This window comes from Aquila chrysaetos, chromosome 16 (assembly GCF_900496995.4).
Source record: "Aquila chrysaetos chrysaetos chromosome 16, bAquChr1.4, whole genome shotgun sequence".
In the NCBI taxonomy this organism is placed as follows: domain Eukaryota; kingdom Metazoa; phylum Chordata; class Aves; order Accipitriformes; family Accipitridae; genus Aquila; species Aquila chrysaetos.
In genome coordinates, this window is record NC_044019.1 from 12,571,812 (window position 1) to 12,598,279 (window position 26,468).

The window sequence follows — 26,468 nt, forward strand, 5'->3', positions numbered from 1 at the left end:
GTCTGCTCGTATGCCCACCCACTGCTTGCCAGAGGTCTATCACTGTAATTACCTCTACACGAGGGCCCTGCACGTGTGGTGAAGCACACCAGAAAACCCCAGGAGACGTTTCTTCACCACGAAGGGATGTTTGGTCTGCTCTCATGTCTCCATGCTGTGCCCCAGCTGGGGTGACTTTTCCTGACTGAATGTCTGTTTGGAGATTGTTTTACTACTTGTGTCCGCCTTGGCACAATTATGGGTTAGAAGACTCTTCTCCATCTAAACAAAACCCAGGGGAACAAACCCTTTTGTATTTTATACTGCTAGTAGTAAATTAGGAAAACCATCAGGCATTGCTATGGGGCTATAAATGCAAAGTCACGTGTGAATATTTGGTGTCGCTTTCTAATTTTTCTCAGGTATAGGAGGAATTTCACTGCAGCTATATTCAGACAAAAGCGGGAGCGTTTTTATCTTATGTATCTTTTTTCACAGCTTGATGCTATGGCCAGATAAGGCAGCTGTCTTTGAAGCGTGCGCGAGAGGAAATCTCACTGCACGGTTCACTATTGTGGTGGCAGGATGCAAAGGAAGCGCATGATGAGGGCTATAGCTGCTCTGATGTCACCGTCCCTCGGCCAACAATGCACACATGTCCCCAGATAAAAAAGGCCCTTGTGCGTTAAGGCGGACTTTTAGGAAAAAGCACGTTGTTGCAGCCCTCGTTATCCTTCCCACAGCAGCCTTACCTTTGATATGTCGGCTGTGTAAATCCTGATGTGGGATATACCAGGCAGAATATCACAATACAGAGGAAGTATATGGTTCTCTGCATTCACAACCATTCATGTGCATGGGGTGGGGTTTGGGTTTTGTCAGGGTTTTTTGTTTTGTTGGGTTTTTTACTCCAAACAATACATGAGGATTGGGTTTTTTCTCCCTATGTTATTTGTACAAAAAGCTATTATGAGAGAGCTATGTTTGTTTGCATAGAGGAATGTTTCGTGGCAGGAATTTGAAATCTGAATTTCCTGGTTTCATCTCATTTCTTGATATTTTTAGGACTGGGTTTGAGCCGCACTCTGTTAATTCCAATCAGATGCTTTAACCATGTGTTGGGGTTTTTTTCTCTCCCATGTTGGAATTGGTGTTCACCATTTTACTGAAAAACAGCTCTCTTAAGAAAAATGTGACATCCTGATATTCAGATAATTCAGAAGTGCCAAGTGGACTAACAGGCAACATTTATGATTGCTTATTTGCACAGACGGAGCATCATAATCAGTTCAGCATTTAATTGTTTGTCTGTCTCATTTATTTCCTTTTAGGTTTACGGGATGATCCTGACTTCGTTCCTCTGGTTCTCCATCCACTTCAGCAGCAACCTGGACCGGAAAGGCAGATACGTCCTGCGAGAAAGGTAGAAACCCGCCAGCTGGGCATCCTTACCAGGTAGAGCCAGCTCTTGGCGCTGGAAGATGTCTGAAGTCCCCCACAAAATCCCCCAGGAAGGCGTTGCGTGGGGGCAGGTGGTGGGACACGTGTCACACGCTTCCCCTTCCTGCACTATGAGATTTCGTGCATTTCCGAGCTGGTCGGAGCAGACGATGCTCTGCGGAGGAGCAGTCCCACACCTTCACCAAAACCAGACAAGGGCCGAGACATGCACCTGGGCTCGGAGATGCAGATCGCCTTGCCGGGGGACGTACGGGCTGTAGCTCCACAAGCAGGACACAAACAGTCCCTTAGGACAAAAACGGAGAGAAAAGCCCAGCAAAAACTACAGCATTAAACCAAACTTCTATTGCGCTGTCACCTGAGCTGTTCCCTGTGACCCCCAGAGACGCAACGTTTCTAGGAAGATGGCTTTGGATCATAGCCCAGGACCGTTCTTGTGCAATTGGCAAATACATGGATGCGAAGCGTGTCATTGCTGATAGGAAATGTGCTCTCCTAGCCTGGACACTCGTAATGAGTGACTTTGGGCACATTTCTGATCATGCTCGAGTATGTAGGCATCCAATGACCGTTCACTGTTTTTTCTCTGTTTTCAAAAACTGCCAGAGCATTTGGTAGAGATTGGGGAAAAAAAACCCAGAAAGCAGTGTGTGAGCTTTGAAACAAATGACCAGCATAAGGACATATCTCGCTGTTATTCCTCCCTGCTAATGCAATACACCATTATTTTTTAATTCTTAGGATTTAGTCAACCTCCTAGAGCTTGATGCCACACAGATTTCACAGGGGCTTGTTCAACTTCCAGCCTTAGTTCTGTGTTTATCTAGCTTCGCTAACCCACCGCGCTGCTGTGCAATACAAAAGGACTTTGATATTACACATACACGCAGGACTGAAGTTTGAATCTATAGGAGAATAGCACTGATTTCCAGCCAGGTCAAACAATACAATGTCCAGCTCCACGTCTCTTTACATCACCTTATCAATAATAAACAGAAATTTTAAAAGCCTCAATCAACTGAAGAACTCGGCTCTCAGTCTAGCTCAAACGACGGCTCCCTGCCGTGCTTTGCCCTCATTGCAAGGAGGCAGAGCCGCTTCTGAGCTGAAACCCATCATTGCAACAGATTTAGCACCTGCTGGAAAACCTGCTGTAAACTATAAGGCTATGTGAAATGCCTGTTGAACCAACAACAGCTTTCAGCCCTCTCCTTCGTTGTGGCTTTTAGCCATGAAAAACAGTAAGTAGCAATTGTTCATTGAGGTAAATGTGGAAAGCCCCGTGCTGATGTTCGGGACAGGTCCTGGCCCTCAGGCAGGGGCTGCCACACGTACAAGAACAGCAGTACAGCCTACAGCACCTGGTTGGCATTTCAACATGGCTGCAAATATCTTGCATTGGAAAGAACTGTGTTGGGGGATGGGGAAAGGGCTATTGCTCCTCATCCCGCTCCCTTGGAACCAGCGGAGCTTCACCATTGACTTCACTGGAAGCAGGATCAAGTTCAAATTGCTCCAGAGTATTACTCAAGCTCCCTCCGGGCAGTCACCAACACGCCTCGGTCTAGCAGTGATTTAGTGGCGATACACACTTGCCAATATACCCACTTCCTAGCAGTGGGGAAAGATTCACTTATATGTATGTATGTACTGTGAAGTGTATTGCTCTCTGGAGAGAGACAATCTCCCTTGTAAGCTCCAGCTGCCATTGTCCAGGCCACTGCTATTGTTATTCCTCAGGCCAGCTGGCAGCTCATGTGACTCATGGTTTCTTCAATAAAGATGAATTTCTTGCAAAAGGCCATCATTCCTTCTCTTTTTCTGCCGTACATGAGGCTGCCTGCATTGCTCAGGGGTTTGCGTCATGGATAGCCCTCAGTAATTCTTTCAGTGCTGGGAAGAGATATTCTCCGGGCAGCTGGCGCTTGCCTGTCCCAGCAGCGTGCCTTGGCACCCAAGAGGGAGAGAATGGCTTTGGTCCTTTGGAGGAAAAGGAGACTCTCATCAGCCTCATCCTACCCTCAGCCAGCTGCTGGGGCAGCACGCAGGTACCTCGTGAGGAGTAATGCAAGCAGGGGCAGGAAAAAAAGCTTAAGGACGCATTTAAGCAATAAAGACCAGAGCGTTTATATGAAAGAAATCTCTATGGTTTCACTTTTTTAAACACTAGGTAGTCAGGTCTTGCCCACTGCTCTGTGTTGGTGGGATGATGTTCTGCCATATCAAAAACCATCGGAGATCAAGCAAATCAGTGGAGTCTATGTTATCAGTGTGGGTTACCTGCTATAGCCTCATTGACTAGTAGAAAAGATCGCTGTTGAAACTTCACCACCAGCACTGCTAAAGCTTTAGGTACTCCTCTTTCCCAGGTCAATTTTTAATGTAAAGGGATGATTACGGACAGGAGTAGCATATATATGATAAAGAAACCTGAAAGGCTATCGTATCGCCCTCCCCCAGCTCTCATTTCCCTTGAATCACGTGTGATCACTGAAACTCCCTCAGAAGTAGCAGGGACCTTTCCAGCCCTGGCCATATAGGTGTGCATGCGCGTAGCTGCTCTTTTCACACCTCTGCAAGGATTTCTGCTGCTTGCGGCCGGGATGAGAACATGACCTGCACCAAAGCATCTCACAAGGGGATAATGCAGCCGGAGAGTCGTCGTTTCTTCTTCCCAAGAAGCAGGAGACTAGAAGCGTGCAATTTCTTGTCCCAGGGAGCTGGAAGTTCCCTTTCTTCCTCTGACAGCCAACCATGGGGTTTAGCTAATTATTTTGGTACGAAATACTCCAACAAACTGTAATTAAAAAAAAAAAAACCGCAAACCTTGTTCTGTATGTACACGCTGGCCATCTCATGATCTTTATTCCCATTTCACCTGCTGCTGGAGTTCCCCTCCAAGGAGCAGCACCTTTAATGAGCGGGTGGCAGAGCAGTGCCTGGCCAGACCCGTGCTGTGTGTCACAGCAGGGGCTCCCGCCGCCCTGCGATGGCAGCCCGCTCTCGTTTTCAGGAGCAGGAAAGCAATACCTCCGACTTCTCGGTTTTTAGAAACCTGTTGCAGAAAGTACAGTGTTACCATTTCATTCGCAGTCATAGAAATGGCAGCACCCAGGGATGGCTGGATGGAAGCTGCGAGGCGGGCAGGTGTCAAGCAGGTTCTTTTTACACCTGCGCCAACAAAAAACCCCTGACCTGCAGTCAATGTGCTTGCACTTACCAGTCCCTAATTTGCTGCTCACTGTGGGCAAATTACAGCTCTTGTGCAACCAGAGCAAAACCCGGGGAAACTATTTGTAAGCACTGTTGAGATTTACTTGGTGTTGAGAAGAGTAAGAGAGAGATTTTGTCAGGGTAAGAGCATGGAGCTGAGCAGTGGGGATGCAGAGCCAGCAGCCAGGCTAGGAAACACCTGCAGACCCGCTGAGCCTCCCCAGGGCTTGCACAAGAGGAAGCGGGCAGTTATAAGCTTGTCAACACTCAAACTCTGGTAGGAAAGAATTCCCTATTAATGTAGGCATAGGCAAGAGCACAAAAAAAATTAAAGCGAGACCAAAGCGGCAAAGTTAAATATTTCATTGTGAATTGGCTCCAATTAATTGTCAGTTAAGCTCCAGCAATTATCAATTAGTTCTGCTAAGGTCACCTGGGCAATTGCAGTTTGGCCTCTCTATGGGTATGCGTTAGTTTGTGCTCACGCATTACGTTTTTCCTTTTATTTTAGACAAACCCCCAGCTCTATCTGAGGATGCAGAAAGAGGGAGCAACCTAAGGCCAGGTGAATACCTGTGGGGCTGGGGAGCATCAGCCACGGCAGCGGCAAGAAGCCTTCTGTGCCGCGCTCTATCCTTCGTTGCCCACACACCGCTCAGGTCCTGCTCTGCCAGCGTAAGCATTAATTTCCCCTGAGGCTTTACGTGGGGCTCACTGCGTGCTCATGGGTGGCCTGACCACAGCTTGCTTACGAGCCAGGGGAGCTCTCCCAGCGCCTGCTCCGAGGGCAGCAGGTGCTGCTTTTTCAATGTACTTGTCCTCCAGAACTGGAGGTGAGCGGGGCGCAGCTTTGCACAGCAGCTGAGAACGCTCAGGGCTTCTGCAAATCAGGTTTTTCAGTACCTGGAAAAAACCTGAGGAGCTCAGAGCACTTGTGAAAAGCACAGGTTAAGCAATTTACTGACTCTCTAGAGGGATTCGGTGGTGAGGAGAGTGGGAATCTTTCAGCCTTGTGGTGGGCTGGCTTGGCTCCAAAATGTTTTTGCTAGTTCCTGCCCTATTGACTGTGTGTCTGCCAGTTCCCACTGCCGCCAAAATATAACTTCCTCATGCAACAGCCCCTTCGCTGTGCAACTCTGATTCATGTCTGCAGCAAGCTCCTAAAGGAGATATTGCCGAGCGAGTCCTTCCGAAGCCTTTTAAGGTGGCAAATTTGCATGGACCTTTGCAGTGCTGGGGTGGTAAGGAAGCCATCTCCTGCCAAGGTAAAGCTGCATTTCTGCGCTGCAGACGCAGGAGATATTTTTTTAAGAAATAGTTGATAGGCATTTTTTTTCTAACCAGGTGCAGAAGCAATGTGTTTGAAAAAGCAGCTGGCTATAATTATCCTTTAGCAATGCAGCCGGTGGTGGTAGATGCTGCACACAGGAGATCTGGGCCAGCACAGCTGAAGGCGAGTAAAGTCAGAAGCTGCTTTGAATACATGGTCGGATCACGCACGCCTGGCAACTTTCACATGAAGTGTCGTTGCAGTTCCCTCTTTTAGTACGGTGCTGTATTGGGCTGAGAAGGGATTTTTTTCTTGACTGTGTAGTTCCTCTTCTGGGAGGCTGAGCAACTGGCAGCGAGCATCAACCCTGGCCACTGGGAGACGTAGGACCGGGTGGGAGGGTGGGCGAGAGCACAGGAGCGAGGAGGGGGAGCCCCGGAGCAGCCTTGGAGGCTGTTTTGGAAAAACATGCGGTGTCTTGAAGCTACCAAACCCATGACCGGTTGCAGGCCTGCCGGTGAGGCTGCTCCGCTGCCCGCCGTGCCAGCCCTCACCCGCCCAGCACAAATCCAGTGCTGTCTTTAGTCACCCGGCGTTTTGGGGGTCCGTCAAACAGATTAATGCCTGGAGGCAATCTGCATATCTACCCCCGCCAGGATGGTCGCGAGGGAAAAAAGCCTATCTCTTTATCTGGAAGAGATACAGGGCAGTCGCTCAGCTTGCGAGGAATAGGCACATCTTGGGACAAATACTTTCAGCCAAGCCCGGAGGTGCCCACCCACAGCAAACACCCTCCTGGCTACCAGATCCTGTTCCTTTAGACTCCAGCAAGCGAAAAGGAAAGGTCCTTCCCAGGGTTTTTGCCAGGAAGATGCATATCCCTGCGTCATTCTCCCTGGAGTCACTGGCAGGCGGCTAGCGGGGTTGTTTATGTTATCCCAAGGCAAAATCCAACCCCTCTCCCTTCAGCAGCACTAAATGCTATTGTTTAACCCCCCCCTTCCCCCGCAGTGTGCACCAGCTTGCTCACGGACGTGCTCGCTTTCTTTTCAGCCCCGTTACATCAGCAATAAGCTATTCTAGTCTTTATTCACCTACTAATGAATTATATATTGATAACACAATAGAAGCTCTCTGCATCGATGGGCCGGGCTCTCGCTCTCCCACATGGCATCTCACAAAGCGCAGCTAAGCTCAGCTGTGGCTCAGCCCTCTCTGATGCCCTGGGAAAAATGAATGTTCGCTTTCCGGGCTCAAGAGCTGAGAAGAGGGAGCGTCTGGGCTGGATGGGGAAACCCGCTCGGGTTTGCTCTCCCTCTGCCGTAGCTGCGGTAGGAGCCAATGCTGTCCTTCCCCACTGCCCCCCCTTCCTCCTCCTCTTTATATAACCTGACCCATCACCATAGATACGTTGACATAAATATTTAAAGATGGCAGAGAGACAGACCACGCAGACGGGAACCATTTGTTGAGTTTATTAGAACCAGAAACTTCAGGCGCAGCTACAGGTCTCTGCTTGCCACATCCTCCCCCCCACCCCGCCGAAGGCTGTGAGGCGAACGTGACCCCCGGGCTATCACGGTGTTTCGGCTGAATTTGCAGAGCCAGGCACGGGGATTTTTCAGATGAGCAGGCGCCAGCCACTCCTGCTGGGGCACAGAAAAGATGTTCTGGAGATGTCCCCTTAGAGACGTGGATGAGATTCTTAATATTATTTTTTCTGCGCAGAATGAAGGCGTTGGCTGGCTCCCCAGGGTTGCAAGTGGGGCCTCTTCCCAGGCGATGGAGCTCCTCCTTCCCGCTGCCCTAGGCCAGTCCATGCCCTACAGCTTGTCCTTGCTCAGGTCCCTGCCTTGGAAAACAGTATTGAGTGGTGTTGGCTGCCTCGGAAGTTATTCTTATGCACTCTGGGACTACTAGCCTCCTGTACCATGAATTTCTGGGCTTCTTTTCATGCATCTCCAAAATGTCCTATTTAAAGATTTTTGGTGATGCTGCTGTTGTGGTTTTGTTTTTTTTTTTTTTTACTTCCACAGGTAAATTAGAAATCCAGGCTATTTCTGTCATATTCTCCACAGAAAATAAGATGAGGTGATTAAAAGCTAACTAGAACCGCACCCGCAAAATGACGTGCATTTTATTCCCACAGTTTGTCCATCATTTTTGCGCTGGCTGTGAGGAGGACAGGGGGACTGCCATGCAAGCCTAAGCCATGCGGCTAGAGTATCACATTGGTGGCCATCCCGCAGTCCCCAGCAGATGAGGGACTCCCATCTGCTCTCCCAAATCTCCTGGAGACCCTGGGTTTTAGGTGTTTAGAGCCTGCCTTGATGCTAATCGTTTCACACCCTGGTCGCCAGCTCTCCAAGCATGCATACGAGGTGGGGAGAACACGAGTCTGTCCTCTTCTCTCATTCCCCTCCACTGGTTTTTATAAAACACAAGGGGGTTTTGAGGTGGAGCTGCTGGAAGGCTGGTGGGCATCTCCCTGGGAGAAGCAGGCTCCAAGTCCCGGGGCCTGGTTCATCGAGGCTGGTAGGGCGCTGCCTGCTAAACCCAGGGCTGGGAGGCAACTCAAGCCGCATCTGCTCTAACGGTCCCTGGTGAGTCACACCCATGTATGTCAGCTATGGCAAAACCCACAAGCATGACACTGACTTTTATAAACAGGTTGACAAAAACCACCCCAACGACCCAAGCTCGGCAGACAGAGGAAAACTACTGCAAGCGCCTCCACTCTCTGCTGCTTCACCCCTCCTGCAAAGCCAATTGCAAAAGCAAATTCAAGCTCGGGCGCAGGTTTGGTTTTCTTATTTGGCATTTTGGGGCTGGTTTGTTTTTTTTTTTTACTTTTTTTGAGTTTACTTTCTCTTTCAGTGATGCAAGGCTTGGGAGGTAGGTAGCTTCTTCGCAGACCTGCCTGCAGCTGGCTGCTATGTAAATGACTATGCATCAGCGTGGCGCACTACTGAGCACTCGAACTGAGCCCATCCTCCTAAAGAGGGAAGTCATCAGCCCTATTCATTGCACTTACACTCGATACCGGCATGTGACACCAATACATGAACTGAATTTGTGCAAATTAGCTTTACTTATTTATACAGCAGCATTTTATAAAGAGCTGATAAAGCTGCTGAGAGTCTTTGAAATGCAGTTCTGGTACTTTATGGACTGTACAGCAAGTAGTACGGCACGACAGATGAATATACAACATCTGAAATCATACATAATCTGGGGAAACAGTATCTGTTATCATGACACTGTGTCACGGTGGTGATTTTTTATTTCCTGTATCTTAAGCTCAAGGTTTTCAAACATACCTAGCTGACCTGCTTAAAAAAACCCCAACCAACCAAATGTATTTGGACAATGCTTGAAATCCTTTTCCACTTCCAAGTTTTGGAGAGAACTTAGTTGGTACAGCCGGATGGGTGAACCCGGTTTAGACCCAGTAGGCTTTAGCCTGTAACTGGAAGCTTCTTGATGTAGGAGATGGTGGGGCTGTGCCCCTGCTCCCTCTGCCAGAGCCACATCTGTACCTGAGCCCTGGGCAGCACATGCTCCAACTCAACCTGAAGGAAGGTCCCAGAAACGGGACTGTGTTAGCTCCAAACCAAACAGTTTGCTAATACAATTTTTGGAGGGTATGAAAAGGTTTATTTCTCGTTTTCTGTTTTCCTTCGCTTCCCAACTTAAAAGAAAAAAAAAGGCAGAAAACAAGAAAAGAAAAGCAACAGTGACAAAAAAAAAAGCGCAATCCCAAGCTCCCTAGAAGCAGTTTCAATGTCAACTTTGTGGCAGTGATTGCAGCTGGGGTTGCCCGCTCTCCAGTGCACAAAAGTTGATTTGAGAGTCATTTTCCTTCATAGCTGGTGGGGCTGCTGCGGCTGAAGGCCTTATCAGTTTGCAGCTGGTTCCTTCCTTCCTCTCCGTCACACAGACTCTCCAAGCGCCTCCGAGAGTTTTTCTGGGAACAGCCACCTAAGTGCATGAGAGGCTCCTTGGTTCATGCAGCCTCCTGTCTTCAACCTCTCCGTTTGTTTCAGGGGAGTGGGGAGGTGGGGTGGCTATATTTTTATTTTAATATTTATAGCTGGAAAGGATGAAGGTGCAGAAAAAAAAAGATGTTGTGAGGATGCTATGGTGTAGCAAGTGAGCAGCTTCGGGATCCTGCCGTTATCCTTTGAATTGATGAGCAGGAGCCACCCAGGATTACAGCTGTTGCAGTGACGAGATGGGTCATACTGACAATTTGGGATAGCAGTTACATGCATAAATAGCCTCGTGAACCTCCGGCTTCATTGGTAAGGCTGGATGAGTGAATGTGGCTTAGAGACAAAGGGTTTATGCATCCATGGCAAGCCCGCAATCGGGGACGTACTCAGCATAAGTAATTGGGGAACGGGGCCAACTTCTATTCATCCCCGGTCCCCGCCACTGCGGAGAGCCGTGGGCTGTTGCTGAGGGGCAAAGAAGGGTTTGATGAACACGACCAAGCCCTGGACCAACTCATCCCCGAGGGCAATGGGATGATTTTGGAACAAGTTGACTCATTTTCAGCATACACATGTAGGAAATGTGTGCTTAGCTAACAGCACATTCCTGCTTACGGGATGTGTGGCAGGGAAGATGCCATCGAGTGTGAAAGTGTTTGGCTCGGAAGCTGCTCCCTGAAATGCTTTCGCTAGAGGAAGGCGCCTGGGCAGAAAGAGGGCAGGTTTCCATGTACGACGGCTGCAGGCGGGCACCGAGTTCATATTTAGCATGGTAAGGTCCCGACCTTTGCTAGAGCTGCTGGCTGCTGCCTTTACCAGAAGTCCTCTTATGCTCTGATTATGTGACTTACTATCCTGCCCCTAGAAGTGAATGAGCTTGCTGGAAGCATAATGTGGGCTGAGAGCAATTTATATTTCTAGGGATGAGCAAGTGGGCCAAAGTGGGTTTCGGCCAAAAGATTGGGAAATTTCATTGTGCTTCTCTTGCACAGCTTTGGGGTTTTTTAACTAAAATTTCACCAAAATTTCTAAGCCATGATGTGAGGCTTACTTGAACTGTTGACATGTGTGACCCAAATCTCTTCAGTGGGCAGCCCTGAAGCCTCCCCTGATGCTCACGCAACCCAATAACCAAGGGAAAACATTGTGAGTGGTTCTACTGAACTTGATGCAATTGCTTGCAGTAATAAAGCTTAAGCAAAGTGTCTGGCAGATCAGAGCTTAGGATACAATAGGAGGGGGAAATGAATGAGGAAATGCTTCTCTGAATTTCAAACTGCGAGTTTTAATGTAAAAATCCTTTTTTCTTTTTTTTTTGTGTGTGTGGGGGGCTCCCTCATGGATGCACCCTAAAACTTCTGTATTAGAAATACAAATCCTGTTGCATCCTGCACCCCTTCACAGCGGTTTCCCCCTGCACCCCGGGCTGCCTGGTGAGGTTTAGGGGACGACGGTGAGGTTTAAGGGATGGTGGTCAGGTTTAGGAGGTGGTGGTGCTACGGCCCCCCAACACCTGCCCCTGCAGCTGCCACTTGCAGGTAGAAAACTCTTTCCTGTGACCTGCCCCTGGTAGGTGGGAAAAAGAGGAGAAAAAGGGGAAAACAAACAAACAAACAGGCAAACGCATAAAAAAGGAAAAAGGAAAAAAGAAAAAAGGGGGAAGATAATAGAAAAAAGGAAAAAAGGGGAAAGAAAAAAGAAAAAAGGGGGAAGATACTAGAAAAAGGAAAAAGGAAAAAGGGGGAAAGGGAAAAAGAAAAAGCATAAAAGGAAAAGGGAATAAAGGGGGGAAGAAAAGGGAAAAAAAGGGGGGGGGAAGCAGACGGCCCCAGGTTTCGGGAAGGGGGGGCGGTGTGTGCCGACCCCCCATTCCCGGAGCGGGCGGGGGGGCGTGTCCGGGGGCGGGGGCGTGTCCGGGGGCGGGGCGTGCGGGGCGGTGGGCGGGGCGGGGCGGGGGGGTGTTATCTCCGCCCGCGCCGCCCCCGCCGCCCCAGCCCGGCAGCAGAGATCAGGGCAGGGAGCCGCCGGCACTGCCGCCCGCCGCCATGGGGGTGGAAGGCTGCACCAAGTGCATCAAATACCTCCTCTTCGTCTTCAACTTCATCTTCTGGGTGAGCCCCGGGCAGCGGGGGGGCTGGGACTGGGCCACCCCTGCCCTTTAAATAACGGGGCTCCAATATGGCTCGTCAGCCTGCGCCTGGTTTTAACCTCTTTCCCGTCCCTTCCCCCTGCCCCCCCCGCGTTAAGACTCGCTGCCTGGGATATGCCTTAGGGGTTGCTTTTTTCAAGGGGGGGGCGCGCTGCTTGTCCTTTGCGCTTTTTTTATGCGTGCGTGTATATATTTATTTATTTGCACACGTATATCTATTTATATATCTGTATTTTATAGAGATCTGGAGAGAGAAAGATGCTGATATGCACCCTTTCCGAGCAGAAGCGCGGGGGGTGCCTTGCTCCCGGGCGGGGGGGACAGAGCTGGGGTGGGGCGGGGGGCCGCAGCGGGTCGGTGTCCCCTCCGAGGGGTGCTGCCCCCGAACCCCCTGTTGCTGCGGGTCTGCCCTGGGCAAAGCGGCGTTCCGCAGCCAGCCGGGGAGGGAGGGATGCTGCCGGGCGGAGGGAGAAGAGGTGCTGGCCCAGCCATCTGCTGCAGAGGAGCCGGAGAGGAGAGGGTGTTCCAAAAAATATGGGTGATCGAGGCTGGATTTGCTCTCCCCACCCCAAGAGCTGGCAGGGAGCGGCTGGGGCTCGACGGCCCTGGCGTCGCGTCGGGAGCCGGCCTCGACGCCCGCGTTTGGGTCGTGCCCGAGCTGGGGACCGCTGTCTCCGCTGCCGAGGAAGTTATTTTAGGATGCAGATTTTACCCAGGCTGGAGAGGTTGCCTTTCCTGAGAAAGTTTCTCGTGAAATAATCCATCCAGACGTGCGGCTAATTTAGCAAAAAGCGGCATATCCCAGTTTCCCTGCAAACCAGGTTTGTCCTGGTTAGAAAAACCCTCCGGCAGCGAGGGGCTGGCATGGCAAGAAACACTCTCTCCCTGCTCCTGCGCCTGGGAGCAATGAAATGTGCCCGAGCAGGCTGCTTTATTTTTTTAAATAGGCTATTTTCCATTCCCCAAAATGCTGTTTTTCTTGCAAGCAAGCCCAGCCCCACCCCGCGGAGGCAAGGCACCGCTTGCTGAGCGTTGGCTGTGTGGTCAGGATGCGTCCCTTGTCTGACACCCTGCTCTGTCTTTGGGGAATTTGGGGGTTTTCTTAACGTTTTCTTGCAGCAGCGAACGCAGCGAGGAGAGCTGGAGAGGTGGGGAGGGGAGCAATGCCTTCCAGAGCAAACCCTGCCGCGGCACCGGGAGCTGCTCTGCCTGGCTGGAGCCTGCTGCCTTCTCCCCGGGGGTGCACGGTGAAGGTCTTGGGGGGGGGTCCCCACTTCTGGGAGGTGTAGGGCTTAACCGTTGCGTGGGAGCGAGCGCTGTCAAATCCGGCCTGATTTCAGGCCTCTTCCCCTTGTTTCTGGGTATAACACTGACCAAGGGAGAGATGACGAGCTCTGACGACAGCGGTGTTAATTGATACCTGATGCGCTGCCAGCTGCAAGATGAATGCGGGACAGTCCTGGGGTTTGGGTTTTTTAACCTCTTCCTCCACCCTTAAAAAGGCGGGACAGAGGCGGGTAGGCTTTTCTCTGAAGCGTTGTTCCTTCCGAGTTATCACGCTTCTCCCGGGGCTTTTTCTTCCCTTCTGGTCCCAATTTCCTGCCATTCTTGTCGCTGAAGCCGCCGGGTGTGGATGCGAGGGAGGAAGGGTCTCCTGGGCGGCAGGAAGGATGCCGGGGGCTCTGCACAGCCGCCGCTTCTGAGCAGGCTCGCTCGCTCACCCCGATCTGCATTTGCAAAACAGCTTATCTTTTATAAACGGGAATTTTGCTTCCCAGAGGAATAGCCGAGCCGTTTAATTTCCCTGTTAGGACTTCTGGTGCCTTGCCCTATGTCTCGGAGGGAGCCTGATGCCCGCTCCCCGTGAGCATTGAGGGGGGAGATGCTCCAGCCCCTCCCAAGGAGGGGTGCTTGTGAGCTGGGACCCACCGGCTCCCCAAAACACCTCCCAGCGCTGGGCTTGCCCTAGAACCACCTCCTGTGCAGATGGGGAGACAGGGCTTCGTTAGAATTAATGATGCTTTCTGTGAGGCTGGCCAGCTGAAGGGTGGTTGAACACCAGGTCTTCATAGTTTTCAAGCCCTTTTGTGTTGTTTTTTAAACCAGTAGTCGAGGGGACTTTTAGGTTTACTACCAAGCAAACGCGGTTAGCAGCCAACCTTGCATCCCCAGCTGGGGAGGGGTGCCTTGGTTGCCACCAAAGCGTGAAGTTCCTTTTCACGGGGAGGCATTTAAAGACTGGACAAGCTGCTGAGCACCCTTGCTGCAGGGTGGCTGTGTTGGGACCCCAGCTCTGACCCCAGGGAGGTGTGAGACGGGGCATTCGCAGCCCTGTGGTCCTGCCAGCTGGTTAGCATGCAAGGGCTGCTGGGCTTCTCGTGCTCATTTGCTTACCGTTTGCCTTGTGCCCGGCCAAGGTCGGGCGCTGTTGATGAAAACAAGCAGGAGACAGAGCCCAAAGTTTGGCAGGCACCACATCGTGCTGCACGGGAGCTTGCTCCGGCATCCGAGGGGAAGAAAGGAAGCAATTCTCAGCCTTAATGGTGTTAACAAATAAAAAAGAAACTCCGATAACTTTTTAAAGTAGCCCTGCTGTCCTGTCGGAATGTAAATAAACTGACACCCCTCTGGCTTTCCCCCCCTTCCTTCCCCTGGCAGTGCAGGGGGAGTTTCACAAAGCCGCTGTGTTGAAAAGCAAAAGGAAAAGGTGGCCTGGCTGCCAGCTCCCTGGGGCGCCTTGGCAGCCCCCTCTGCCCGAGATGTTTCGGTTTTATTTTATTTTTGGGGGGTTGTTTTCCTTTGCGCATGCATTTTTGAGAAGAAGATGCCAGGGTTACGTGCTTGGTCCAGGGTGGCTCTTGAGGAGGGAGCAGCAGCCGCTGCACGGACCATGCGTACAAACGGGTGCCCGTCCCGGGAGAGAAAGGGTCCCTGTGTGTTTAACAGTGGCATCCACCTACCAAAGCAGTGGAGGAGGCCACGGGCAGCGCCTGGGAACCTCACCCAGTTAGTAGAACACAGGGCTGGTGAGACAAAAGCTTTGCTGTGCTGCAAACTTGTCCTGAAACCTTAGGGTGGCCAGCGGCAAGGGGATGCTCTGCTTCCCTGCCCTGCGAGAGGGAACAGCACCAGTACCCGTTCCTGGGCGGTTTTGCTGGTGTGACGGGCAGTCCCAGCTCACCTTGCAGCCCGGAGCGGGGCTGGGCTGGGCACATGGCGAGGTGGAGCTGCTTCTCCATCCCAGTCTCAATAGACAGTCGGACTTTGACTGTTCTGAATTATCCAAATCCGATAGCAGAGCTCAGTGCATGGGGCTGAACTGACCACTGCTGCAAAGAGTCCCTGGAGAGGCCGAAGGAAGCCAGAGAGCTATTTTAAAATGTAATTAAACATAACCAAGGAGAAATTGGCTTGCTTGGAGAAGGATCGCCCAGCTTATTAGCTAATACAGCCCGTGGCAGCCTTCCAGGTCTAGAGCACTGCTGACTGCCCTACCAGAGAGTTGCCTAATTAAAAGGAAGAGCTTACTCCTAACGCCATTTTCCAGGTACCGCGTAACTCTTTTCCCTTGCTTGTGTTGAGGAGATGTGGTGTAGTTAGGGTGCAAAGCGGAGGAAGGGCAAGAGCGAAGGGAAGGCGGAGGTGAAAGTCTGTCTCAAGAGTGGTGATCGGAAGGGAAGTGGGGTGGAGGAGTCAAGTATTTTCTTGTGCAACACTGGAAAATCTGTCAGCTGTCCCCTGGAGTCCACAAAGCATGCACAAAGATACTTGGCTTTGGTGACGAGAGGTGGCAGTTCTCTGTGGCGGTGGTCCCACAGCGACAACTCCGCCGAGTGGCTCATGACCCTCCCGATGTGACGAGGAGGGCGGCTGGGTACTGCTGTTCACAGGTTTACACCCAGAATGGAAGAGCTGGGGGCTCATGTGGCGTGCGGCTCTGAAGCACGGGTTTGAAATAACTCTCTGGACTAACAAAGTAGCTTGCGTTTTGTTCTGGGTGCAGGCTCGCACTGAGCACTGCTGAAACACTACTAGCAATAGCAGCTAGCAGGCTGCTCTGCTGCGGAGCGCGGGGTTTGGTTTGGTTATTGGTCTCCCTGGGAATCGCAGAGAGCCTTGCGAGCAGCAAGGATGTGATGCTGGCCCAGCATCTTCTTCTACTGACTTGGGTTTGATATCCTGGGACAATGTACACGCAAGCGTATTTCCACGTGTGTTTGACCCTGCAGCTATTTAATGCTGTCTTTGAAGGGCAAGGGAGAGGTTTTCTTAGCAGGCTCAGTATCTGGACCCAAGTTTTCCTGCTGATGGCTCTCTGGGATGTGTTTCGGTGCTCTCTGTCAAGTGAACGCAGTCCTACCATCACCTACGAAACCTCTTCTGAAGTCTCTGCATACAGAAGGTCATTTAAGCAGGTCTTTTGAAGAGACTGGTGCCCTGCCCTATGGGGATACCTGATTTCAGTTAATGGGCTGAGCTGCAGTCGCAAGGAGGGAGCATCGCTGGCGGCTGGAGGGGGGATTGCTCTGTTTTCCTGAGGTTATTCTTCTCTCAACCACCGTAATGCTCGTCTCCTGCAAGAGCATTAACCCATGTACAACGCCTTGAGAAACACTTTGATCCTGTACTGTGCAAGTGCCTTTCACTGTATTATTAAAAAGGGAAAGCAGTTGTATTACCATTGTAGTTAAATGCTTATGTATGGGGCCAAATTAATTTTAAAGCAGTATCTGAAATTGTTTTCCTCTCTGCCGAGGGCGATCAAACCCTGCTGGTAGATGTCAATGTATAGTGATACTTCTGTCCGCAGTGGGGATCAGGCTGCGGCAGGCGGTGAGCAGCCTGCAGGCTCGGTGCTCCCCGTCGGAGGAACCCACTCCTGGATTTTGATGCCGTATTCCCGCTCTCCTCCCATCCATCAAGCTCTGTTTGGCCTCTGGCGTGCCGCTCCTCCGGGAGCGTTCCTCTGGAGCTTGTTTTGAAAAGCCCCGCAGTGTTGTGGGGCTGGTAACTATAGGCACCAGCGGAGAATTTCGCCCCGGCCGGCAGCTCTATTAATAGCCGCTGCTGGGAGCGGAGCACGGGCTGCAGGCTGCCTTCGTCCTCCTGCCTGTCGAGCACGGGGCTCTTCCCGAGCGCCCTTTCTGCATCTCCTGGGCAGGCCTTGCCTGCAAACTTGCAGCCTGACCTTTGGCGGCTGTCGAGCGTGATCGCCGCAGAAGGCAGCGGGAAGACGGCGCCTGCGCCTTCCAAGAAGAGTCCTCGCTGCAGTTTGAAAGTGCCTGCGCCGAGCTTGGCGGAGAAGCTTTTACGTTGTCTGGCCGTCAAACTGCAACCACGTTTGTCTGATTTAGGTCGCTTCCCCTGCTTATGCTGCCCCCAAAAAGTCTTGCGAGGGTCCTGACGTGTTGGTGCTCCGGGCCATCCCACAGTCTACCCCGACAAGCAGTGCGGGGGTGACCTGTAGCGCTTCTTGCCTTAAAATTTTAAGTGAATTTTTGGCATGAAGTCCCGCCATCATAACATGAAGACCGTCGCAGGATCAAACCAAAGATCTCAGGTTGGTGGGCTGCTGTTCAGCTGTCAGCCCCTTGCTGCACCCCAAGCCCTTTCAGCACTTCCACAGGGCGCATCTATTTGCGGTAGAAAGGAAATTAAAATTCCTCTTTCCGGGAAGCGAGGTGCGGGGGGCGGGCAGGCTCGGCGCTGCCTCTGCATGGGTGCCTGCCGCCAAGGGTCGCGTGCTCCTCTCCTGCCCGCCTCGGTCCTCGGGATGGTAGTGCAGAACCTGTTAGGTCCTAGTACGCATCTTGAAAGGGCTTGTATCGCCCTTCCAAAGGTAATTTTCATCAAGTTACGAATCTCTAGCTACTCTTTCCCCCACTCATGCTGGGTGCAGTGTGACAGAGTGATGTTTCATTATTTATGCTGCGCATACTGGAGAATAGGGTATCTGCTGCTCCACCTAGAGACTGACAAATGACCTGGGAGCAAAGCATTCGACCCCAAATTAGCAATACATTCCAGGCTGCACGATGGGCTTCTTCCATGGCAAGATGCTTCACCTTTGGCAAGCTGTTTGATCCTTCTGTGCCCTGGTTCCCCACGCCTAAAAGGAGGGGGATTCGGTCTTACTCTGTCTCGGCCGCTTTGCAGGTTGTGCTGGAGAGGAGCCGTGGGGAGCCCCGGCCGGGCTTCCCGAGTGGGGTCCGGGTGCCATCCCCCCGAAGGGCTCAGCTTCCAGGCAACGTGAGGGAAACTGCAAGCCTGTGCAGCGTGAAAACCTGTTAAAAAAATCTCTAACTGTCTACCTGAATCATAAACCAGCTAAAATCCATTAAGCTTTCTTGGCAGCATCCTGCTTCTTGTAAGTAACTGTGGTATTTCCCAGGCGTCGCGGCGCGGGCTCCGCCGCCGGCGTTTTTGCAGCGAGGCAGGAGCTTCTCCCGGCCCTGGAGCCCGTGCGAGGCGCAGGCTGGGAAGCAGCGTCCTGGCGGCAGGACCGGCCGTGGCCGCGGGAAGCGGTGCTGCTAAAAATACAGTGTTGGGAAACTGCTGGCACCTCCGCTTCCCTCCTCCGCCAGCTTGAGCTGCAGGATGTCTGCTTCGCTTTGACATGCCCGGCAAGCCGCCCTATAGCCAGGACTGCTTCTTCCTCCTCCTCCTCCTCCTCCTCCCCGCCAGGAAACCTGTTTCGGAGAGGGGCAGAGGGAAGGGAGCAGGAGGAAAAGGGCCGGCGGCAGCGGAAGGGACAGGGGGTGATGCTCGTCCTGGAGTACGCGAGCGTCTGGGGAGCAGCAGGCCAAGGTAGGGGCAGCTTGGATGTGGGGTGCCCCACGTTAAAGGTGGGAATGGGGCCATTCCTTGGACCCCTAAATCATGGGCATTTCTCAGGGAGGGGAGGAGCGGCCAAGCTGTGAAAGGCAGGCTTGTTCCCTTGCTCCATAGCTGGATCTGGGAAATTTTAGGGCGAATGGCGCATCAGTCAGTGAGGCTCAATCCAAGAGGGAGCCCCGCTACATGCACGGAGGATGGGGCAGCAAACCGGGGCTGCGCACCGGGCACCACCGTGGTGCTCAGACGTGATACCCCATCGCGTGGGGTACCACCCCGTCACCTCTCGGGGGGCTGGGGGGTGCTTTTTCCCTCCCCTAAGCAGCATCCGATGGGGGTTTCCCCCCCGCCGTGCCAAGCAGGAATCGCATCGCTGCAAAAAGCAAGCCTTGGGCAAGCAGGATCCAGCTGGAAAAGTCTGGCTGTCTGTGGAAGAAGTAATAAATCTCTGGAAGCTGGAAAACAGCGGTAAAGAGGAAACGCCGGAGCCTGCCGCGCCACCTCTGCTGTGCCGGCAGTCTGCTCGGGGCGCGATCTCCAGGGCTGGCCCTGTCCTGGGGAGCGCCAGCGATGCCGTGGGGATACCGTGCCGTGGACTGGGTGCCCTTCTAGGCTTGCGGTGGATTTTTGAAGGAGTAGGGAAGATGGAGGAGGTGTTATTTTTGTCGAGGGGTTGTTTTCTTTTGGGTTTTGGGGGGTATGTCTGTGGGTTGGTTTGGGTTTTTTTTAATTTAAACAAAGGCGTACAAAAGTGCAGGTAGGGGAAGGCAGCAGAATGAGAACTTGAAACACTCCAGAGTAAAGGAAAGCGCAAGGCTGTAAAGGTAGCCGAGAAAGTTAGTAGCGCTTAAAATGCTGGAAAATAATCTGGCCGCTCCCAAGACTGAGCAGTTGCTTGTTTCAGTGGCATCCACCTCTGCAAGCACCTTCATGCCGGCAGGGGAAAGGCCGGCTGGGGAGGTCGGCTTGTGGAAAGCAGATCTAAGAGCGATTCAGTGCTGGTATTGCTGACGTTGCAGCTTTTAGATTACTGCTTTTGTTAAAGTAGTCCCCAAAAGTTTAAATGGAGAGCTGTGCTGGGCACTTGGGGTATATCTGCAACCAGTGACGGCCCCAGCCTCTGAGACATTGCTGTCTGACTAGCCGGGCAAGCACAGAGCAATGAGGCAACCTGCCCGAGATCACGGATACCTACGGGCTGGCGGGGGGAAAGGGATATTCAGTGTATGAGGATACACAGCCTGGAGACCAGCGTGATGCTGCCATCAGTGGTTGGAGCTCTTCTGGCTCTCGTGTCAGCAAACAGCAGCTCTGTAGGATGGGGAGGGAAGAAAACACTGACCTTATATCTGGAACAAGTTGTTGTATTAAAAATGAGATTATCCCAAGCAAGGTGCAGTGGAAGGCAGGGTTACTGTGGCGAGCTGATGAGGTTTTCTCCATCTTGTCTTTTTTCCTTTGGGAAGAAAGATGCCTTAATTACCTTTTGTGCTCCTTGGTGGAGGAAGGATATATGGTTTTCATGGAAAAAGTTGCTTATCATAGCCTAAACCCTGTTTTCATTAGTAAGTGAACGAGGCTTTCTCTTAAGATATCCAGCTGCTGTTGGATTAAAACTTTCATTTGGAGGTCCTCTGTGCTCTGTTAAAAAAGCAGCTGGAGTCAGTGGTGCAGGAGGGACGTGGGGTGTTCCTGGGGCACATTCGGGCTGAACCCAGGAACATCTGGAGATGGTTCAGCTGGCTGCCGTAGACAGACCTCGCCGCCGGGGTGGGTTTGATGAGTCGGAAGACTCCCTTCAGCTGACGCTCCCAAATTTAGATTAAGAAATATTTTGAGGATAGCTTGCAGCCTGCTTTCGGTTCTGCGTCGGGCGTTTTAGGGCAGGTTTGACTGGAAAGCAGCTGCTGCTGCTCCTGGTGCTGGTGTCACCCCAGCCTCGCCGCGGGTGGCAGGGGCTGCTGGGGTGGGTGCTGCTGGGTGCCGAAGGCAGCGTGCTGGGGCACAGCAGTGTTTCGTTGCAGAGGGAAAACCAAACCAAAAAGGGCTGCAGCCTTTTCTTCACCTCTCCCAGCCAGCAGAGAAACCCAAATCTTCCTCAGGATCTCTTCGTCCCTGGGAGCCACCAAGAGACCTTTACTTTAAGAGTGGCACTGATTAATTTAGGGACATTCTCCTTCTCCCGAGAGGATAAACACGGGCTTCGTTATGCCCTCAGACAATGAACAAGCCGTGCCAGGCTGGATGTGGGTAACTTTCTGTGAAGCCACGAGCTGCCATATTTGGAGCTGGATTTGAGCACGGCCTGGCTTTCATGAGTTTTGTCCATAGCCAGTGTTTGCAGAACCTCGGGCTCTCCCCAGTATAAGAGAGGTGAGGGACTGTGCCAGCAGGGAAGTTGCATTGGTTGCTGTGGGAGAAGTGTTAAAAGCTGATTATTTTGGTGGCAAATTGGGGAAAGGCTTGTAAAAATCTTTCCTCCCTCTCCGGGGAGCTGGTGGGGATTTTCTCCCTCCGGCAAGTGGAAAAGCCCCAAGGTCAGCTTGCCTTGTGAGTTTTGCCCAAATTGTGTGGTTTTGCCCCAGCTTCTATGGCGCCCCTGTAAAAGTCTCTTGGCTGGGATTTGCAGAAATGGGCGTGGAGGAAAATCACCAGCTGACCTCCCAAGGGGCAAAGCTGGACTCCCACCGACAGCCTGTCTCGCAGATCCCAGTCCTTGTCTGTTCGCCGAGGCTCAGCTGCGGTTGCACAACTGGAAACTTTGCACTTTTACTGAACAAACGCTGCTTTTTTTTTTTTTTTTTTTTATGTGACCTTCGTGGTGCTGCTCATGCCTGTAGCTGACCTGACTCGGATCCTTTTGAAAAAAAAATGTGTTTCCGCTTTTGTACTCTTTGGTAGTTATCTTCCCATCTTTAAGATGAATGGCTTTGAGGATTTAGGATACTCAAAGTTAAATTGGCATTTGAACAGGTGCTTCCAGCCTTTTATAGAAGCAATATTGAATTCTTAAGGGGTTTGGGTTTTTTGGGGTTTTTTTTTTTGGTTTTTTGGGGGGGGTTTTTTACATGTGTGTTTATTTTTTCCCCCTCTCTTTCATGGTTTTAAATGGAAGGGGGGGTGTCATGGAGAACCCAGCAAGTCCTGCTGGAAATGCTCTGGCTCGGGTTCCTCTGAGTGACACCTTCCCCACTGCAGTACCCCCGATCTGCTCCCGTCCTCCGCTGCCATTCCCAGCCCCTCCCTGAAAGAGAAAACAGTGAGGCAGTCAGTCACAAAACTTCCCATTATTTGGACATACGTATTCCAGTGGTAAGCTGGGTTGATGCTCCACACGCAGAACATCCCCTCCCGTGTTTGCGGCGTGTTTTTCTCCTTGCCCGGGGGCTCCGTCACGTGTCTGCGTGCACACGTGTGTGTGCGAGTGCTCTGCTCGTCCGCTGGACAAGTGTGGGTGAGGCGGCGGTTCCAGCCTCATCGAGTCGCGGAGCTGCTCCGCTCTGTTCAGCATCTTCATGGCAGCCTCCAAGAGCGGTGTGGCTGTGCCTCGGCCTGAACCGAGGCTTTGCTCTGCTTTAATCCCTGCATCGGGACATTAAGGAAAGCCGTACGTGCCGGAGGAGCGCTGGGTCTGCTCGGGCGGAAAGCCTGACCCGGGGTGGGAAGTAATGTGCATGTGAGACTGGGGGCAGAGGGAAAAACTGATGGTCCCCCCACTTTCTGAGCCACAGTCTCCCCATCTTTCCCACCCGGTTCTCAGCAGATCAAACAAACCCCAAAACCCTGTTTGTACATCACAGAGAAGCAAAATGGGGTGATAACAGCCCGTTGGGAAAAGGGAGTAATTGGGGCTGATCCTAACTTCTATTGAAAAACTCTCCTGAAAGCCCGAGAAAGCACATCTTGTGCTTCTTGCGTAAGGCTGAGCCTTCCATTTTAATGGAGTAATAAAATAGCTTTTAGGAAAGAAACCACCTGCAGGAACTGGAAAGGGCTTTGTGCAGCCCCAGAATGAGGGGTCTTCTCATAAAGCAGGGAAGATCGTGTGGCTCACGTGGTACGGGCCGCAAAGCAGTAAGGAAGGAGTAGATAAGAATTTGCAGAAAAATGAGAAGCAAGCCTTCTGCTCCTGCCTGAAAACTGCTGCTCCGGGTCCGGTGCAGCTGGAGCAGTGGGTAATGCCTGCTTCCCTCTGCTTTTTCCCCAGCTGGCCGGAGGCATCATCCTGGGAGTGGCCCTGTGGCTCCGGCATGACTCGCAGACGACGAATATCCTCTACCTGCAGCTGGGGGACAAGCAGGCCCCCAACACCTTCTATGTCGGTAAGTGGGTCTGGGGATGCTGGCATTGCTGCGTGGGCGGCGTGCCCCAGGGTGGACTGCAGCGCGCCCAAAAGCAGGGCGGAAGGCTCCGGTGAGCAGCAAGGTCGGACTAAAAATACCTCACGCCCCCCCCGTATTCCCCCCAAAATATCCCCTGCCGTGCCAATCAAAGCATTCATTAAACGTTGGCTATGGCCCGAGCGCAGATTCCAAAGTCATGGCGGCTAAAAGCGCGAAAAGACACGTTGCGGCATCGTGGGATTTCCCCGGTGCCGTTCTCCGCTGCCGTCTCCCCGGGAGCACGTTTGGGAAGAGGGGGGACTTCTTGGAAGCGTGTCTCATTTCCTATCCAAAGAGAGGTAAAAGTAGCCGACGGGGCGGCTGGCAGTGGAAAGTGAAGCTCGGCGAGCTCATGACTCATGTTCTCCAGGAGGGGCAGGTGGAGCCTCTGTGTGTTATGGTTAAGCTTAGCGTGATTTTTATTAATTTGACAGCATGCTGGCTTGCTGGAAGGTGAAAACCCCTATTTTTGCGCTGTTCTCCAATGATCCCTCGCAGATGAAGGGGAGCAGCTTGCAGGAGGGGCTGGCTGCCAGGCAGGGGCTGGCTTGGGAGCGCAAGCTGGGGCGAGGACCCGTCTGATCCGATGTCCTGTTCTCACCTGTAGCTGAAATTACCTTCTGGAAAGGGTTTTCCTCTGGTTTTCTCTGCTTGCCCATGAAATGGCATGCCTGAGCCCTCTCCCTGGCTGTGCCTGGTTACAGTAGATGCTCCCGCTGTAAATAGCAGTGGGTTTTTCTCTCTTGCTGTCTCCCCTCTCCTGCCTCATCCCCAGAGCTGTATTTACGGCATTTCCCCTTTGTAGATTTCAATTTTAAAAAGAGAAAAGGGGAGCTCTCTTAAGAAGTTAAACTCTCTCCTTTCCAGGAGCTCCTTCCTTCTGGGGACCGACTACTGATGTCTCCCTAGTTAATGCATTTCTCCCAAAACCTGGGGGACCTGGAGCGCGGGGGCCGAGTCCTCCCCTCCCACCTCTTGGGCATCTTTTGCTCTTCCACCCCTTTTTATTTTGTCTCTGTCCTTGGCCTTTGCTATTTAGAAGGCGATGGGGAACAGGCCGTGAGTCCCACCGCTGCGCTGGCTTTCTGACGCCCATGAACGGCCCATGATTTGAGGCTGGCTGTCTTTTTAAAGTTATATTCAGCAACAGATCAGCCTGGATTCCTTCTGGCAGCTGTAATTTCCATGCAGTAATAACGGCAGAGCATTTCTTTCAGCTGCTGCCTCTCCCAGCCAGCCCTCTGGAGTCTGAAGACCGGGATTTCTTTTTGCTTCCCCCCCTGCTTTTTTTTGCCCCACTACAACTGATACTCCCTCCTTTTTCTCGTCTGGCATCCAACATACACATGCACACGATGTTCCTGCTTCAGGAGCAGGAACCTCTCTGGGGTTGGCCTCCAGAGCTGGTTTTTTTTTGGTTTGGTTGTTTTGGGTTTTTTTTGTTGGGTTTTTTTGGTTTGTTGTTTGTTCTTTTTTTTCCTCCTTGCAAACCACTTTTTGGTGTCTGGCACGGGGCGCCAGTCCCGGGATCTGTCAGGAGGCTTTTCAAGGCTGGCCAGGCTTTGGCGCAGTGCTGCAGGACAGGGGAAAGAAATAAAAACTGTCGGAGGAGGAAAACTTGCACCATGGGGTTTGTACTTAGTGAGGAGGGGGAGTGGGAAAGCAGTGCTTTGGTGTCTCCTGGTTTCTCTCTGTGTCCTTTCCCCTGCCCCAAAGTTGGAGCTGTTTTGTTAAAGGTTGTTTTCCCACGGTGTCTGTGTGTCACGGCAGCGGAAGAACAATTAACACAGCCGGTTGGTGTGTGGGATTTGATGGCGATGGGGAAGTGGGAGAAGGAGGGTGTGGGGAGCAGGGCAGCTAGCAGGGGACCAGGTGTGATGCTTATCTGCCTTCAGGCTGCTGCAGGAGCAGGAGGGGAGCGGTCCTCGCTCTCAGCTTCCCCTGCAGCCGCACCGGACGGCTGCAGCAGCCCCTCTTGCAGCTCCCGTGGGCGCAGGCAACTGTTCCCCGCTCACCTCTGCAGCCTGTGAGGAGGGAGCTCCTGGGTCGGGGTTTCCCACAAGCGGAACCCTCCCGCTCCCCAGCCCCGGCGTTTTGGCACCGCATCCAGCGAGTCGTCTTGTGGGCTGGCTTGGGAGGTTATTAAACGAGCTTTTCTTCACGGGCTTTTCCTCAGCACGGCTCGCAAACCGTCTGATCCCCTAACCGCTTGTTGCAGGCTTGGCTTTTGGAACTTCCATTTTGGCTGTGGACCCAACACTCCAGCAAATGACAAGTTAACTGCTTCAGCACTGTAAAGACCAAGCGGTACCAGGGATGAGGATAGCTAGAGCATTGTAGTTTCGTGCTTTTGTGACTATAAAGGGAAACACTTGCTCTTCATTTGAGCTAGGCTTATGGTCTAATACGCGTTTGTTTGCTTTATTTTTAGCTGGAAAAACTAAAATCCTTCTTGCCCTTGCATAACGCTGCGTCTGAAGTGCTCTGCGTGTTTGGAGGCTGGGCAAGGTGTTGATAGCAGATCAGAGAACATCTTTCAAGATAGCTAGAGGCATTGATAAGTTGGATGCTAACAACTGGTTAACCACTTCTTAGATATTTATTGACCCTACACATAAAGTACCATTTAAAAAAAACCAAAACAAAACAAAACTGACTCAACGAGTTATGAGAGCCCGTGGGAAAAGGCTGAGCTGGTCCATCTCTCTGGATACGGGTACAAACTGGAGCAGTCTGATCTCTCCACAATAAGTTGGTGCGGTGGTGTCAGTGGTTTTAAGAGCCCTTGGGGATCTTGAAGAGGCAAGCGACACTGAACTTACTGCTTTTGCCCCATCTCGGTGGGGTGATAGTGAAGATAACGGGACAGGGGAAAGCCAGGTTCCCCATCCTCCAAGGATTTGGTTATGTGATACCCGGAGACGGCCGCTGTGGGCGAAATGCTGTCAGCAGGGTGGGGACAAAAGCCTCGGCCCTTGTTTGCCTTAAATCCCCACTCCTGGATATCACATTTGCCCCCTCGCTGGGCTGCCTGTGCGCTGGGAGCATCGCCGGGCACTCATCCCTGCTGCCCGCCCTTCCCGTGCTTTCCCCGAAGCTGCCCGGTGAGGAGCAGAGCGCGGAATCCGGATGGTCTCGGCTTCGCTCTCGCCTGCCAGATCCAAAATAGGAAATCTGCCTCCAGC

The 26,468-nt window shown here is 52.1% G+C and overlaps 2 protein-coding genes across 4 annotated transcripts in view; both read left to right on the forward strand.

Moving 5' to 3' along the window:
* TSPAN32 (tetraspanin 32) overlaps positions 1-3,239 on the forward strand; it is a 33,902-nt gene extending 30,663 nt beyond the window's left edge. For both annotated transcript variants that reach the window (XM_041128954.1, XM_030038152.2), the window contains one exon: positions 1,311-3,239. In XM_041128954.1, the coding sequence (XP_040984888.1) occupies positions 1,311-1,406 (96 nt within the window). In that variant the 3' untranslated portion in view covers positions 1,407-3,239. The remainder of the gene's footprint in view (positions 1-1,310) is intronic.
* Positions 2,594-26,468, forward strand: part of CD81 (CD81 molecule) — a 44,727-nt gene continuing 20,852 nt past the window's right edge. The window contains exons 1-3 of one of the 2 annotated variants that reach the window (XM_041128955.1): positions 2,594-2,681; positions 5,165-5,328; positions 23,109-23,223. In XM_041128955.1, the coding sequence (XP_040984889.1) occupies positions 2,672-2,681; positions 5,165-5,328; positions 23,109-23,223 (289 nt within the window). In that variant the 5' untranslated portion in view covers positions 2,594-2,671. Of the gene's footprint in view, positions 2,682-5,164; positions 5,329-11,888; positions 12,030-23,108; positions 23,224-26,468 lie in introns of those variants that run through there. The other variant, XM_030038153.2, reaches the window with a different exon arrangement.